Source organism: Pseudorasbora parva, chromosome 18 (genome assembly GCF_024679245.1).
Source record: "Pseudorasbora parva isolate DD20220531a chromosome 18, ASM2467924v1, whole genome shotgun sequence".
Lineage (NCBI taxonomy): Eukaryota > Metazoa > Chordata > Actinopteri > Cypriniformes > Gobionidae > Pseudorasbora > Pseudorasbora parva.
This window is the reverse complement of record NC_090189.1, coordinates 14,698,440-14,716,283: the sequence shown is the minus strand read 5'-3', so window position 1 is coordinate 14,716,283 and position 17,844 is coordinate 14,698,440. Positions and strand designations below refer to the sequence as shown.

Here is a 17,844-nt window from a genome sequence, read left to right as displayed (position 1 = left end):
ACAACCCTGCAGTGCCAGAAGAGCTAATCGGTGTTTTAAACGCAGAGAGTGTTCGTATACAAAAGAAACTAAAATTAAACAAGCAGACATGTGTGCAAACTGGACACAAGTTCGAGATCATGGAGCTCCTTACTATCCGCGCTGAAGCTGAGATCGCTCGCCATTATACGTCACATTAGGATGTCACGTGTCGAATCTACCCGGGACCGTTACGGGTTGTGTGTGAAAGCACACATATTACGGTATTTCGCTGGCAGTGTGAATGGACCAAATCTAGTGGCCCGGGAACAAATGCCGGGTCGCATTATCCGTGTATTTGCCGGAATCGCAGTGTGAAAGGGGCTTGTGAGATTAATCAAGGATCACCAATCAGATCAACTGATTCATTCAAAAGAATGATTCATGTTGGTTTCTCACTCAAAGCGTCATATGACAATATAGAGTCATATGGACTACTTTTGCTCCACTTTTATAGTGCATTTACATCTTGTCTTCTAAGCTTAAAAGCTCCAGTGACCATTCATGTGATTCATTCTTCAGAATTTCCCCCTTCATGTTTCACAGAAGAAATAGAGGCGAATTTGTCATCTATGATCATAAAATAAGGCAGTGTGAAACCTTGGGAAATGTCAGTTGCTGAATTGTTGAATGTAATGGAAGACTGAATACATGAAAGAGATGTTGTAAGCAACAGCACAGATAAACCACACACATGCTACTTTCTGATGATGTGAGGCTTATTTCCATTTCATGAAAGCTTCATTTCCATCTTGCTCTTTTGTTCGTATGAAGCCGTAATGAATCCAGCTGGCCTTACTATGTTGCGCTAGAACTGCTTTCATTTTGATGGCCACGTTTACTGTCAGCATGACCTTTTAAATCGGACAGACTCCAAACAGAAGTAAAGTGTCATTACATCCTGTGTTTGATTGTTACTTCCTGAAATGTTTGAGTATTACAGTCATGGATGATGCAGTAACGCTTGTCATGGCGTGAATCACTTAGTTTTACAGGGGTTCACGGGAACTGTTATGCCAATTTGTTGTTATGTTTTATAATTACATTTTTTATTAAATATGTTAGCTAAAGGTTTCCACAGACTGTCATGGATAAAATGGAAATAAATAAAACATTGTAAAATGAATTTCTAAGTCTAGAAAAATTATGTTAAAATAAATTTCTCACACCAGTCTCGAGTCCTCTCATGGTCCCTCGCCTCGCTGCTTGCCAGAATGCCATAGTGATGTGTAATTTATGAACGAATCATTCTTTCAAGTCTGTATGATGAATACTTTTCGGTGAATCAGACTGGTTCACAAATCTGTCTGATTGAATCATTAGTGAATCAGTCTGAGTTTAAATTCTTCTTACCCAGTTTTCATTTTTATTACTGCTAATTTGTATATAATGGTGAAATATGTATATTTAGCATCATTGTTAGGTGTAATGATTTACTAAGTAATCTAATTATTGTACTATTGTAACTATTTTTCCCTTAAAAAGTAAAGTAAGTAATTATTCTTTATTTTAATCAGTTACTACTTTATTTTAATCAGGCCCTTCATACATAAAACACATTTAAATTATGTTTACTTTACCTAAGTAAATTAAGTTGTGTTGAAATGTGTTCAATGAGCCTAATATATTTAAAACTGAAGTTTACTTAATTAATTTGCATTAGGGCTGGGATAAACGATTATTTTTTAAACGATTAATCTAGCGATTATTTTTTTTGATGCTTGAATTTTTGATGAAAATTTATGGAATAAAGTGTTATTTTATGTGTTTTTCAGTAAAGGGAAAGATGTTATTAGTTTATGGGAGTGTTTAATGTTCAGTTATATTGGACATTGAGGAGTTTCTGTAATTTTGTGGTTACCATATGCAGAAGAGTGGCTGTGTTTAGGCTGTGGGCACATATTTATTGGCTGGAATTCCTGCTCTCAATTCAATATTTTTAGTTTGTCCAATAAGTTAATTTTGCATTTTATTTTTTAAAAATATGCTTGTTATTTAAATTTTTTGAAAGGCAAAATAAACAGTGTTCACCTTACATAATAAACTTTAATAAATTTAACATAATATAATTAAGTAAACGGCACATATAAATATTATGTAACAGTGACAAATTCAAATGGTTTATATTTACTCAAAGAAATTGTGCCAGTTTTACTTGAATTTTTTTGTTCATATAACTAAATTGTTATTTGTAAAAATGGCTTAATATAGTTGTGTGCAACCACTTACCACATATTTTTTAAGTAAATTCAACAAGTCATTTGTTTGAGTGTTCTGATGTAATTGCATTAAATACTGGATAGACAGAACAATCAAAACAATATTAATTTAACATCAAAATTGAAATAGAAAATCTCTCTTAAAAAATGCTATTGTATATTGTTTATTTGAAACAATCAAAAGTACAGTTGGTCGAGGTTGATATGGGATTTATTAGAAAGTAATTATTAATAAGTGATCCAGTACTTTTTAAAGAAAGTAATTAGTACAGTAATCTAATTACAATGTTAAAGATGCAATTAGTATCTATTAATTAATGAATTAATTAATTGATTAATTAATATTTTTTGAGTAACTTACCCAAAACTGGTCAGCATAAAGTTTCCTCATTCCAGCAAAAGTGCCCAGATGGCACACAGCAGATGGCACCGGTGCTTTAATGCCTATTTATTTGTTCATGTATTGTCTGATACTCAGAGGACCGTCTCTCCTTTGGATTTTGTCATCTTATTTGTGCTAGAGATGGAAGGGGCTCTCATAATAGTGTGCCAGCGAGGGCACCTGCCCAGTCCAGTGATACGCTGCCATCTGCCACCAATGTTTTGTGTCTGTGGTGAACTGATGCTGCTTTAGACCGTGCCGGCCACACACAAACAGGCTTTAACATTCCCCAGCCGTGTGTTATGCCTTCCCTGATTTGAACCCCCTTCTGCCTCTGACGGTCTGAAAATGCAAACTGACAGTTTTTCTCTGAGAAAATGATGCCCGGTTTCATTCATGATGAGTGTAATGTGGCCTCACCCTGAGTGGTTTGACTGTCTGCATGGAGCTCTTTGACTTTCAAAATAAAAAGTACCTTTCAGCAGATTTTAAAACACTTATATGGTTTGCTAATTTCAGTAGGCTATGTGATAAAATTGCTGCAAAGTCATATACTCTGCATATGTGTGTCTGTTTGATCCAATGAAATAAACATATTTTAATTTTTTGGTTTTTAGTTCATGTTGCTTTGTGGTAAACTGTACGCTAATGTACTTACAAACATCGGAATTTATCAGATATATTAATTTAAAATGAATAATATTTGTCTTCTGGATGAATGAAATATTGATTACTCATATTGTACTTAAAGGTATGGTGTATGCAAATATTTGTCCAATCAAATATTGAATATCTTCCCTGGTAATATAATCTCTCATCAGCTAGCAATAGCATATCACGATGGTTCATACTGTAAACGAAAAGCTATTAGTTATTTAAAAAAGGGATGAGTCCTGGGTTCTCTCACAAAACATTAAGTTTTTCCCTCAAGAAACTTTATGTTCACTTTTTTAAAAAAATTCACTAGCACAACTTTTGCATTTCCCCGTGTTCGCTTGCAAAATGTTTCACCAAGACTCTTTGCGTTTGCTTGCAAAACGTTTGTCATGGAAATCCTGAGGTGGGAGAATTAAAAAAAAAAAAAAAACTTTTTAAGGCTTCACCTGAGAAAGTTTTTTTTTTCCATTACCAGGTTCCTTTAGGTGTCCTGTACTTGACAGATTTGTATGTGTATTTCAAAAATTGGTTTAGTATCTTCATGTTAAATGATACACAAATCTCTGTCAAGCATATTGGAATCTACTGTCTGTTCTTATCAATGTTGTTCCAAAGGCGAAAATGTGGTACCGCAGCCAACCCTACTAAGAAGTGCTTCTGACATCTGTTTTCCTTTTTTTCATCTCTCACATTCTCCTTTATCTCTGTCAGTCTTGCTCTGTCTTTTCCACAGTGTTGCTGTATGTGAATGTGACGCACCAAGACTGCAGGCTTGTGGAAAACCGTGAGGGTTGTTCAAATGTTTCGAGAAGGTTGCTTATATGTGAGAATGAAGCTGTAATGATGGCATTTTCTCTGCCCTGCTGTTTTGAGGCAATCCAGTTGAGATTCCCTGGGCTTTACCCATTACATAATCAGATCAGCATGTGGTCACATGGCTCTGTTATTTTGTCTCTCTTTTCACTCAAATTCAGATTTGCGCTGCCGCACACTGTATATTTGTGAATTGCGTGACAGGGTCACGTAAGGTGTTTATGTTTGTCTATTATGTCTAAGCAATCATTTTGACCTAAAGACTTCTCGAAACTATATGAATTTAACATTTATCACTAGACCTTGACATCTAGACTGATTTTAACCTGATTTTTTTTTCCAGATTTTTAGATGTTAGTCTGTCTTGGTTTTGTACGTTCAGGTGTCTTTATGTTTCTGGGTACACTAAAGCCTGTGTAGAGAGCTTAGCATCAAGCAATTATAATGCAAATAAGGATGCCTGTTTCTCCTCGACACTCCAGATAAAGGGGTGTGAATGTTTAATTCGGATGAAATGTCTGTTCTGTGGATCAGTAGAAATCATACAGGTTATTCAATAAAAAAATTCAATAAAAAAGGAAAACTATTCCGCATTTGTGGCTTGATCTAGTCATCAAGCACATGAAACTAGATCTGATTACTGGGGAAAATCTGAAATGATTAGATTTATCAGAACCGTCCTTACGTCATTTCTTTGTATTGGTTTAAAAGAAGTCTAATATATCAAGGTGTGGAGGAAGGTTTGCAAACAGTAAACAACCTTATCAGAAGTCCAACTGGTTTGACAAGGTGTGTCAGATATGTATTGGTTTTATGGTTTTCTTTCATAAATAGGCTGATACTTCCTTAACATTAAACTATTATTTAAAAAAAAAAGTATATATATATATATTTTTTATTTTTTTCTCACACAGATCATTTAAAAAAATTGGGCATATATACTTCAATATAAATATCAAAACATTATCGTATAACAGTAAATGAAAACCTCATGTCATTCCAAACCCGTAAGAATTTGTTTTTCGAAACACAAATTAAGATTTTCATCTTTTTTAAAATTTTTAATCAAATCTGAGATATTTCTGTCCCTCCATTGGTAGTCTATAAGCAAATACCACTTTGATGCTTCAAAAAGTTCATAAAGAGATCGTAAAACTAATCCATATTGAGTGGCTTAGTCACCATTTTCTGATAAGACATGCACTGTAAAAAAATATTGCTGGTTTAAATTAAAATAGCATATAACCTGGTTGCATTAAAATTTTGAGTTTATCGAAATTCAGAATTTGAGTTGATACAATGAAGGAAATTTGTTTAATAAATACTCTAAATATTATTGTATCTGAACCACATAAAAATTTGATAAATCATGAAAATAGCACAATTTGTGTCTTCACAAATTAAACACACACAATTACCCAATATGCTTACACATTTTTTAATATTGAATAAAGGTTGTCGTTAACTCAAAATTTTTATTTCCATGAGCTACAAATTTTAAGGCAACCAGGTAACTTATTTACTGAGACATTTACAGACAGGTAACTAATATAAATAATTATTTACAGTTTTTTCCACTTTATATGATGAACAGATTTAGTCTTCTATTCACATATAAACATTCATCAACTCACACAGGTAAACGGAAGCTCAATCATGTTCGCTCGATGTGCAAGAACCAATGAGGTTCATTCTTTTGTGCTACGCAGAACGTATGAGCTAAATTAATTCTGTTCATCATATAAAGGAATCGTTTCTCTTCACTAAACCGCTCAATTTATATGGATTAGTTTTACAATCTCTTTATGAACTTTTTAAAGTGACAAAAGATAAACATGTTTGGGGCAACATGAAGGATGAGTAATTTATTTTTTTTATTTTTTTGCATTAACTAATTCTTTAGTCATAACATTTAATATTCAAATAATATTACTGAATATTTCATATATATTTGTCATGACAACAGCAAAGTTGAACTGAGTTAAACAAAAGGAAAAATATCTTAACTTTTAAAATGTGTCTCTGGTCTTTTGCAGCCATCAAAGTCAACTGTGTGGGGTCGTGTGGCATCTCGTCCAAGCTGAACGATGCATCATGGATGCTTGAGGAAAAGTACTTGAGCAGTACTCTGTCTGTCGCTGATAAAGGTAATGAGGCCGACTTCCATTCATCATCTCTTTTATTTTCAGCTTTCTCTTTTTTTCAATCATTCCTAATATTATTAGTCAAAATATTATTTACGGGCTTTCAGTGGCTCCGATCTATAATAATGCTAAAAATGAATAAAAACAACCCTTCATTGTTTACCTCTAAAATTAATTTTGCTTGATCAGCTGCTTGTGTCTGAAAGGTTTCCTGTTGTGAGTACGTGTCTTACTGGTTTCCTCATGTCTGTCTGAATGTGTCGGGTGTCGCATAACCCTTTAAGTATGTTAGATTTGAGCTATCTTTTTAAAAAGCAAACCCTTAATTAGTTTTCTTCAAACAGTCCACTTGATAATTATAATTTGTTGGTATAGAGATAATGCTTAAAGCGCATGCGTGTTCTGTTATTTCTGATAAAACTGATTCTTTCAGGTGTTGCTGCCTTCTGTATGTGGTAGGAAACGTCCGCACTTAAGAGGATACATTTGCTGTTGCCAGATGAAGGCTCAGATCTGGTTTAAAGCATGTTTTGGTCCCTTACTACCTGAGAGATATCAGTGAAATGGATGTCTTGAGAAAAACATGTTGTGTCTGTGACAGCCTTAGGCTCTGTCAACACACACACACACACAAAAAAAAGGAAACGTCTATGTGTGTTAGCCATCAGAAGACTGCTCTCTGCCCATGATTTAAGTTTTTGCCAGTGATCTCCCCGGTTTCACAGACAAGGTTTAAACTAGTCCCAGATTAAAATGCACTTATGAGCTGTTTTAACTGAAAGCAACTTGCACTGAAATGTCTTAAAATATGTCAATGTCACTGTTTTTTCTCAAGATGCACACCGGTAATGTTTTTTTTTCTACGGCATGTTTATAAAAGTGACTTAAATGCCCTAATTGGACTACGGCCCAATTCTGGCTTAATCTAAGCCTCGTCTGTGAAACCGGACCTCTGTGATGGAAGCCTGCATGGAAACTCTTTATTATTGCTAAAAAATAATAGCTGATGTTGCTACACTATGCAAAAGGTTTCTAAGCTTTCTGTCTACACTGAGCATGACGCTGCAGTGCAACATGACATGGTCCTAGCCAATCAGAAGATGCTTGATGTTGATTGGACCAATAAGATTTCACAGTTGGTGGAGCTACAAAGCAGAACGCCACAAAAATGAAACAGTGCCATACCACTTTTTCGACAAGCCATTTTGCATTGTCTAATAGCCGTCCAAACACAGCCCTAATGTCAGCCCTGATGCTAAAACAAGGCAAAGTTTGGTCAGTGAAACGTCTAACCATAGCCCAAGAATGGACTAATCATCTAAAACATGAACTTATAAAGAAATGAAACCAAAACCCTTGTAATCACTGTTGACTTTGCTTACATGATGGAATATCATACATCTCAAGTTATTTTGGCAAAAACAACATGTAACCAAATTCAAGGTTGAATTGGTGGTTGCTTGCTGGATTGGTTCCGAAGCCGTGAACCAAACAAACCAGCTATGAGGCGAATTACAAACTCATGAAGCAAAAACGCATTTGACAATCAAACAAGAAGACAAAAGAACAAGACTGAAAAGGGAAAGAACTATAATCCCATTAAGCATGGCAAATGACAGAATCATGGGTGATGTAGTTTTTCATCAGGAATTCTGCCTGTTGGAATTACACCCTGAAAACACAAACACAGAAATGTGCCACAGCAACCATAAATAGAAGGAAATGAATAGTTTAATGCTAAAGATCCACATTTCAATTCGACTTGTGATGCAGCCTGAATCATAATCACACCGTGTTTGTTTGTTGGCCAGAAGAAAACTGGCCCCAGACTGAGCTTGGTTTCTATCCCAAAGTTTTTTTTTCTCCATTCTGTCACCTGATGGAGTTTGAGTTCCTTGCCACTATCGCCTCTAGCTTGCTTAGTTGGGGACACTTAATATTCAACAGTATTATTGATCTGACTGTACAAACGCTGCTGTATGAGAACTGAACTGAGCTGGCTGATCATTTTTTGCAGAACAGCTTTAGAGATGAAATGAACTAATGTAATAATTGATGATTTATTTATTTATAACTTTTTTTTTCTTTTTTTCTGGAACCCGACTGTTTTCCTCTCCACTTCTTTCTACAGTACACAGTCTCTCACCCCTGTGTTCGGGTCACACTGAGTCATTATGTTCTGCCATGAGGGGAAGTGTATGTGTCCTGGCAGGCCTTTTATTTTCTGAGTGCTTGTTAGTTCACATGCTTAGGCTTGTCCTATGAGTCTACGACCCCTTTCCAGGAGACCTTTTAGCAGCCCGGCCATCTGAATCAGCAGTGGGGACAGATGTGCTGGGTAACAGTGCTCATCTGACCCCACAGGCCAATAGAGATACGAGATGCTGCATGTCTCTTGTGCTGGCTGCCAGGAACTAATGTTCCTCTCTTCATGGCTCAGTAACAGTAACTCTGATGGTCAGGGCGGTGGAGGTGGATTAAGATGCCTCTACTCGTCTGAGGTTTGAAAATTGGGTGTTGTAATGTTGTAAATGATATTGTTGGATGTGTTTCAAAGCATTTCAGCAAATACATAAGAGAACTGACGCACTGGCAAGGTGCGGTTCTATTAAAGGGAAAGTTTAGCAAATTAAAGGGATAGTGCACCCAAAAATGTAAAATCGTTTATGTTCCAAATCTACAGACTGTCTTTCTACTGTAAAAACAAGATATTTTGAAAAATGTTGGCAACACTTTAGTATGGGGAACCCATATTCACTATTAACTACCACTATTGCCTCAGTAAAATCTTAACTTGCTCCTTATTAGAGCTGCATTATGTAATTTTTCCGTCCGCTAGAGGGCGTCTATTCAAAACAAAGGCGTAGTTTGATGAAGGCAAGTTTGAGCTCAGAATCTTGGGGAATACGGTCTTCATGTTCATGGATGCGGTTACTAATGTTACTGTAGTATGAAGCAGAGCAGGACCGAGTGTTGAAGGAGCTGAGCAATGCCGCTGAAGCGATTATTGCCGAACACACGACTTTTATTATGATGGGACACAGTTGTGGGCGCCATTTCCGTTTTGAGGTAACGCAGCTCTGTTTATCATATCAGATACATTTAAGTGTGTTTAAAATGATGTTATGACGTTACTCCGTGCGTTCGCTCAGCAGCTGCTGTGACACTTGTTCACATTGCTAAGAGTAAAGCGCTTCTGCGAAATAAAACTGGAAACCGAGGCTAACGCAGATATGATGCAATTGACAGGCGACTCCCTCAGGCGATGTTCCGGCACATTGGTTAATTCTCTCACAATTTAAAGATAGTTGGAAACATTTGGAATATTGTAAGAACTCAACTATACAAAATATATAACACTGTCCTAGTGTTTTTTTGTTGTTGGGATATTTAACAGCAAAAATAGTTAAATAGTGTAAATTTAGGTATTGGGTAGGATTAGGGGATGTAGAATAAGGTCATGCAGAGTAAGGCATTAATATGTGCTTTATAAGTACTAATAAACAGCCAATATCCTAGTAATAGGCATGCTAATGATCAACTAGTTAGTAGTTAACCCTAAAATAAAGTGTTACCAAAATGTCTCAGTGTTGTTGTTGTGCAATGGATGTTTCGAATCCAAATGACTTCCATTTTATGGATAAAAACAGTCCAAACATTCTTCCAAATAAGTTATCTTGTGTTCCTCAGAAAACGATACAGGTCTCGAACAACATGAGGTTGAGTCAATGGTTCAGAAGTTTTACTTTTGGCTGCACTATCCCTTTAAATTTCAATCATCTCCCCTTCCTCCTTTTCAGTTTAACAGCACTTTATAAAATGGCTCCAGCAGTAACACATTTCCTCGTGTGACCTCTTGCTGCTGATGACTTGGAGATCCGTATCTTTGTATTTCTATTAACTATTTGAAGACAAATAATACTGAAATCGTAATGGTGACGTCACACGTTCCACTTGTCATGAATGTTCATTTGTCATCATTACCCTTAAATGAATTCAGATGGTATGTCAGATATTGAACTTATGTTATTCTGTAGCCTGCTCAGGTTTTGTTTCTCAGAATTAGACAGCATTGTGTTTATAGTCCCAGCACAGGACCTGTTTTACATGTACAAAAAAAGCCTGTCAACACATTAAAACTGTTTACATGAAATGTGAAATGATTAAAGTCAAATAGACATGGAGTTCGCCTTGGCTAAGTGTGCTGTTTTATTCTCTACTTGTATACATTCATATATTTGAATACACTGTTAGCAACTTTTGATAAAGTGTCTGCCAAATGCAAAAAAGCGAAATGTAATTTTTTTTTTGTACAGTAACTTATGTATATGAGCTGTCAGCTAGGCTAGTGTTGCCTTAGCCAACTCCAGGTCCTAAAATAATGCCTGTTTTTGAGGACTTCCTTCCTTAGGAACTGTGCAAGTATAGCTCAAACAGACAGTCGATACTGTATGTCTGCTCTCTGAGCTCCTCGTGTCAGTGAATTTCCCATCATTTTCTCTAAGAGGCCGTTTCCTGTCAGGGACTGCGACTTATAAACAAGAACAAATTTATACAGTAATGATGGCTGGTGTTAACTTAACTCGTATTCTAATCGCACGTTAACTCGAGTACATTTTTTTTAAAATCAGACAACACCCCTGCAATGTGATTTTACTGCCAAAGTTCTGATAAAAACAAGCACAGACGAAGCACGATGTAGCTCACAAGCATTCACAAGCAAAAGGAAAAAAAGTAGGTTGAGGTGTGTACATTTTGCAGTGCTTTATTCCAAGTTATATACGCTGTGAATGCAAATCCTTCCAGTTCTTTGAATAATCTCCAAGGTTGTGGAAATCCCCAGTTAGAAAGCACAGAAGAGGGCATTGTTACAACAGTCAGTGTGCTTATCTACCCAGATAGGTCGTCTTATTTGAGTCATTCTGACTTACGAGACCTCAACCTGTTTTCTGATGGTGAAGCACTTTAAGACATCTGCTGTGCTTATATGATTTTTAATTGATTTTGAGTTTGACAAACCCTTTGATGTACAGTGCCTTGCGAAAGTATTCGGCCCCCTTGACCTTTGCGACCTTTTGCCACATTTCAGGCTTCAAACATAATGATATAAAACTGTACTTTTTTTGTGAAGAATCAACAAGTGGGACACAATCATGAAGTGGAACGAAATTTATTGGATATTTCAAACTTTTTTAACAAATCAAAAACTGAAAAATTGGGCGTGCAAAATTATTCGCCCCCCTTAAGTTAATACTTTGTAGCGCCACCTTTTTCTGCGATTACAGCTGTAAGTCGCTTGGTGTATGTCTCTATCAGTTTTGCACATCGAGAGACTGAAATATTTGCCCATTCCTCCTTGCAGAACATCAGCTCGAGCTCAGTGAGGTTGGATGGAGAGCGTTTGTGAACAGCAGTTTTCAGCTCTTTCCACAGATTCTCGATTGGATTCAGGTCTGGACTGGCCATTCTAACACCTGGATATGTTTATGTTTGAACCATTTCAATGCAGATTTTGCTTTATGTTTTGGATCATTGTCTTGTTGGAAGACAAATCTCCGTCCCAGTCTCAGGTCTTTTACAGACTCCATCAGGTTTTCTTCCAGAATGGTCTTGTATTTGGCTCCATCCATCTTCCCATCCATTTTAACCATCTTCCCTGTCCCGGCTGAAGAAAAGCAGGCCCAAACCATGCTGCTGCCACCACCATGTTTGACAGTGGGGATGGTGTGTTCAGGGTGATGAGCTGTGTTGCTTTTACGCCAAACATAACGTTTTGCATTGTTGCCAAAAAGTTCAATTTTGGTTTCATCTGACCAGAGCACCTTCTTCCACTTGTTTGGTGTGTCTCCCAGGTGGCTTGTGGCTTTAAACAACTTTAAACAACACTTTGTATGGATATCTTTAAGAAATGGCTTTCTTCTTGCCACTCTTCTATAAAGGCCAGATTTGTGCAGTATACGACTGATTTTTGTCCTATGAACAGAGTCTCCCACCTCAGCTGTAGATCTCTGCAGTTCATCCACAGTGATCATGGGCCTCTTGGCTGCATCTCTGATCAGTCTTCTCCTTGTATGAGCTGAAAGTTTAGAGGGACAGGTCTTTGTAGATTTGCAGTGGTCTGATACTCCTTCCATTTCAATATTTTCGCTTGCACAGTGCTCCTTTGGATGTTTAAAGCTTGGGAAATGTTTTTGTATCCAAATCCGGCTTTAAACTTCTCCACAACAGTATCTCGGACCTGCCTGGTGTGTTCCTTGTTCTTCATGATTCTCTCTGCGCTTTAAACGGACCTCTGAGACTGTCACAGTGCAAGTGCATTTATACGGAGACTTCATTGCACACAGGTGGATTCTATTTATCATCATTAGTCATTTAGGTCAACATTGGATCATTCAGAGATCCCCACTGAACTTCTGGAGAGAGTTTGCTGCACTGAAAGTAAAGGGGCCGAATAATTTTGCACGCCCAATTTTTCAGTTTTTGATTTGTTAAAAAAGTTTGAAATATCCAATAAATTTCATTCCACTTCATGATTGTGTCCTACTTGTTGTTGATTCTTCACAAATAAATACAGTTTTATATCTTTATGTGTGAAGCCTGAAATGTGTCAAAAGGTCGCAAAGTTCAAGGGGGCCAAATACTTTCGCAAGGCACTGTATATTTAATAGTTATAAATGTCACAAATTATATTATAATTTACATTTTTCTCTGCCGTTACAGGTATTCTGCCATCCGGTGAGCACAGCTTTCCTTTTCAGTTTCTTATTCCAGGTAATTCTCTTTAATTTTACCTTTAGAATTTCAAAGCAGTTAAAAACCATTTGCATTCAGGGAAACTCAATGTTAGCTATTAAAGGGATAGTTTACCCAGAAATGTAAATGAAAATTAGCCCTTGATTTACTCACCTTCAGTTCATCCTAGGTGTATATGACATTCTTCTTACAGACAAATACAACCAAAGTTATATTAAAAATGTCCTGGCTCTTTCAAACTTTATAATGGCAGTGACAATGCTCCTGTATATAGCGTCTGGGGTTACTGTTTTAGCGCAAGACCACCAGAAGCTAGCTATCTTAGTCTATAAAGTTTTAAATTTGGATATGTTTCTTACACAAACTGGCCACTTCCCTTCAGAAGCCCTTTATTAACCCCCATCAGAGCCGTGTAGAGCACTTTTATGGACTTCGAAAACAACCAATCGAGTCAGTGCCATTATAATGCCTGAAAGAGCCAGGACATTTTTAATATAACTCTGATTGTATTGGTCTGAAAGAAGAATGTCATATACGCACTGGATGACTAAATGGTGAGTAAATCAGGGGCTAATTTAAATGTTTGGGTGAACTAACCCTTTAAATGAGGATGTTGTGTTGTAAAAAGGGTTTAATTTTAACCATAGCTGTATCAAGTCTTTTTGATATGGGCCTGCCCCTTCCTGAACAAAAACATGCCCCATAATAAGCTAATAAGGGGAAGCATGACAGCAACATTCCTGGCTACTTAATGCCCTCTTGCAGCCTGCAGCTGCGCCCTCTGCTGACAGATTGAATAAACCGATGTTAAACAAGGATCTGATCAAAACAGGGGCTTTCCAACCCATTAATCAGAAATACATTTGGCATAAAATATTCAAAATAGAAAGACAGAAATAGAGATAAAACTAGTTTATATCAGTGGGTTGTTTCGGTTGAATTTCAGTGTGGTTTGCTATTTATTCATCTGTCAGCCTTCAGCTTATGTTTTGCTTCTAAAAAACAGCTTAATAATGACAGCACTTAAAGTTATATTGATTCATTTTATTGATTATGAGCTCTAACATCATCCTGTCATCATCCAGCATTCTGGTCCTTGAATGTTTTTGTTGTTTTGTCAAAGACATGGTTATTTTATAAGACGGCTTGAATAGGAAAGCTTTTGATAAGACAAAATAACTTCGGTAACACTTAATTTTGCAGTGTATTTGTTACAAAGTAAACTGTGCATAATTACAGCTAATTGCAGCTAACACTAAACCAAACCCCAATCCTAACCCTAACCCTATAGTAAGTACATGTAGTTCATTCATTTTACTCAGTACTGGGATACTTCACCCAAAAATGAAAATTCTGTCATCATTTACTCACCATCATGTTGTTCCAAACCTGTATGAGTTTCTTTCTTCTGTATAACACAAAATAAGATATTTTAAATAATGATGGTAACCTGACAGCCATTGACATCCATAGTAATTGTTTTCCATGGAAGTCAATGGCTACCGTCAAGCTGTTTTATTACCTAAATTATTTAAAATATCTTCTTTTGTGTTCAATAGAAGAAAGAAACTCTTACAGGTTTGGAACGACTTGAGGGTTAGTAAATGATTACAATATTTTAATTTGGGGGTGAACTATCACTTTAAATGTATAATTACACTGTAACAAACTTAATTTAATAAACTTCTTGTTTATGTCCATTGTAGCATCCGTTCCAACCTCGTTCGAAGGCCCATTTGGGAAGATTTTGTACAAAATTAGGGCTTTTATTGACACGCCACGTTTCTCAAAGGACTACAAGACCCAGCGACCCTTCTACCTTCTCAATGTGCTCAACCTCAATGAGCTGCCAGACATAGAGGTGAGACTTTAAGAAAATAACACAAGCACACATATTTTGCTTATCTTGCTTGCCAATTCTTAATGTCTGCCCTTCTTTTCCTAGCAACCCAGCTGTGCTGTGACAACAAAAAAGTTTACCTACCTGCTGGTAAAAACAGGAACTCTCATGCTAAAGGCTTACAGTGATCTGAAAGGATACACTCCTGGACAGGTTATCAAACTATCTACTGAAATCCATAACAAGTCTGGTAAAGACACCGGCTATGTGATGGCCAGCCTCATTCAGGTGAGAATTTAAAATGTACACACACACAAAAAAAGACTCTAATGACATCTAGTTTCATAAAAACAACATTGTCTGTGCAGAGAGTGTCATATAAGACAAAGCGACCAGTGTTTGATCTGCGGCCCATAGCAGAGGTCGAGGGTGCCGGCGTGAAGGCTGGCAAACATGCAGAGTGGAGAGAACAGATCATCGTCCCTCCTCTTCCTCAATCAGGCCTCACTGGCTGTAGCCTCATAGACATTGAGTATTTTATCCAGGTATGGGACAGGAAATCTTAACCTTAGTAAAAAATCTTGTCATCATTTGCTCACCTTCATGTGCTTCCAAACTTTCTCTTTTTGTGGAACAGTTTGTAATTTAGTAATTTTGTGACCTGGCTCAACAAGATAATTTAAAATATGCAACTTAGCGAGTTGATTTAAAAAATGGAATCAGTCTGATTTATTAATCAATCATTCAAAGCAGTTTTGTGGCCTGAATCAACCAGTTCATTAAAAAGATTTGAATCACTGAGATGATTTTCGACAAAACAAATCAGCCTGATTCATGAACTAATCATTCAGATCAATTTTGTCAATGGATCAACTTAGAGATCATTTCAAGAACTGATTCATGAAAGAATCATTTAAAGCAGTTTTGTGGACCAGATCATCTGATTAATTGAAAAGTTCTTACTCAGTGAGTTGAATTCAAGAACTAAATCAGTCTCATTCATTAAGAAATCATTTAAAGCAGTTTTGTGAACCAGATCATCTGATTAATCAAAGGGTTAGTTCACCCCAAAATGAAATGTATGTCATTAATGACATTAGTTTGACACGTGATCCGAATCATGAATCAGTCCGCTGATTCATAACCATTTGAATCTTTTTTTGAGGATTGAAAACAAACACAGAAGAGAAGACAATGCTGAATAAAGTCGTAGTTTTTGTTATTTTTGGCCCAAAATGTATTTTCGATGCTTCAAGAAATTCTAATTAACCAACTATCATTATGTCATTAATTACATAAATTACATTTTTGGGTGAACTAACACTTTAAATGGTTCTGACTCAAAGAGTTGAATTCAAGAACTGAATCAATCTGATTCATGAATAAATCATTCAGAGCAGGGTTGTGGCCTGAATCAACCAGTACATTGAAAAGATTTGACTTACTGAGATGATTTTCAAAAAAAAAATCAGTCTGATTTATGAAGTCATTAAAATCAATTTTGTCAACGTATCAGATGATTCATTATAAAGATATGACTCAAAAGAATGATTTGTGCCAATCCGACATTGATACTTCTCTCATGAACGTGATTGCTTTAAAATAATTTTGCACTGCTGTAGACTTTTTTCAATTTAAGATTTACCTAAAAAATATAGCTTAATGTCATGAAGTGCGTCTGAGAAATTGTCTCCTCACAGGTTTCATTAAAATCTCCCGAGGCTGTGGTCACACTACCCATATATATTGGGAACATTGCTGTCAACTTGACTCCCTCCATTCCGCACCCCATTGCTCACGGCGCTCCGATGCCTGCCATGCCGAGTCTCGGCCCTTCACCCATAGTCCCCAGCGCACCTCCTGCAGAGGACAACCTGGAGGGTGCACTGGGTGCCGGAGGAGTGGACAGCGAGGAGATCCCCACCAAGAGTCATTCTCAGCAGGACCCGTCCGGCATGCCTCTCTCCATGTCTCCTGGCGCGTTCGGTCACGCGTCTGGTCCGGTCCCGCCACAGAGCCAGCAGCACGTCCAATCCTCAGACGGCTCTGCGCCTGTGTTCTGTTTGTCCACAGGGGCCACCATACCTTTCTTCACAGATGGTAATTCAACGCCAGTGCCCACTTCCTGTCCCCTTATCCTGCCCCCTGAATACAGCACCTGGGAATACCCACATGGTGAGTGATTCTTGAGAATTAGTACTTTGTAGTTTTGTACAGGGTTGAGGGGTTGGTTGTCCTCGTTCTGTAAAAAGTCTCTCTGGATTCGCATGTAATTTAGATTTTACTAGTCGACTGGTCAATGTTTATCTTATGTAAAGGACTAGTTACTAACTCTATACTTGCACAATAGTTTTAAAGGCAAACTTAAAAGGCTTACTGTGTAGTAAATAAAAATGTGATTTTCATTGATCTAATAAGTAGCATTCAATCTTGTAAACAGAAGTAGCATTGAAAAGCAGAGTATTTCAGTTTATCTGGTTACAGTTGATTTCTCAAACTTATTTTTACCTGGGTTCTAAAAGTTGTTGTTATAGTTGTCACTGAAATGAAAATGTAAAAAACAAAAAACTATTTTAATTTAGCTAGTTGCAAAGGCCACATTTACCATTTTCATTGACTTTAGATTATACTAAAACAACTAAAACAAAAACCGAAATAATAGTTAAATAAAGACAATATTCTGTTCAGTTTTCTGTGTTTAGATTTTGTCTATATTTTTACTTGTTTTCATTTTTTTTGTTTGTTATTTTTTCCCTTTGTTGCACTTTGAGATTTTTTGGAATGAAAAGTGCGTTATAAATACTAATGATATATTATTATATATATTAAATAATATATATATAAATAATATATAAAAAAATTAATGACAACACTATAAAATAACACAATAAAAAAACACTGTTTTTTACTCTTGTAACTTTTAACAGTAATAATGGTATTTGTATGAACATTTTATGTATAAGTGATCTTAAAATCTATTATAGTAATATAAATGAATTAATTAAATGTCTAAAGGAA

General features: G+C 36.4%; 1 protein-coding gene across 1 annotated transcript in view; it reads left to right on the top strand.

The window, feature by feature from the left end:
• Positions 1–17,844, top strand: part of arrdc1b (arrestin domain containing 1b) — a 46,168-nt gene that overhangs the window by 24,951 nt on the left and 3,373 nt on the right. The window contains exons 2-7 of the mRNA XM_067422975.1: positions 6,126–6,236; positions 12,954–13,004; positions 14,693–14,847; positions 14,932–15,114; positions 15,195–15,371; positions 16,527–17,001. Coding sequence (XP_067279076.1) covers positions 6,126–6,236; positions 12,954–13,004; positions 14,693–14,847; positions 14,932–15,114; positions 15,195–15,371; positions 16,527–17,001 — 1,152 coding nt within the window. The remainder of the gene's footprint in view (positions 1–6,125; positions 6,237–12,953; positions 13,005–14,692; positions 14,848–14,931; positions 15,115–15,194; positions 15,372–16,526; positions 17,002–17,844) is intronic.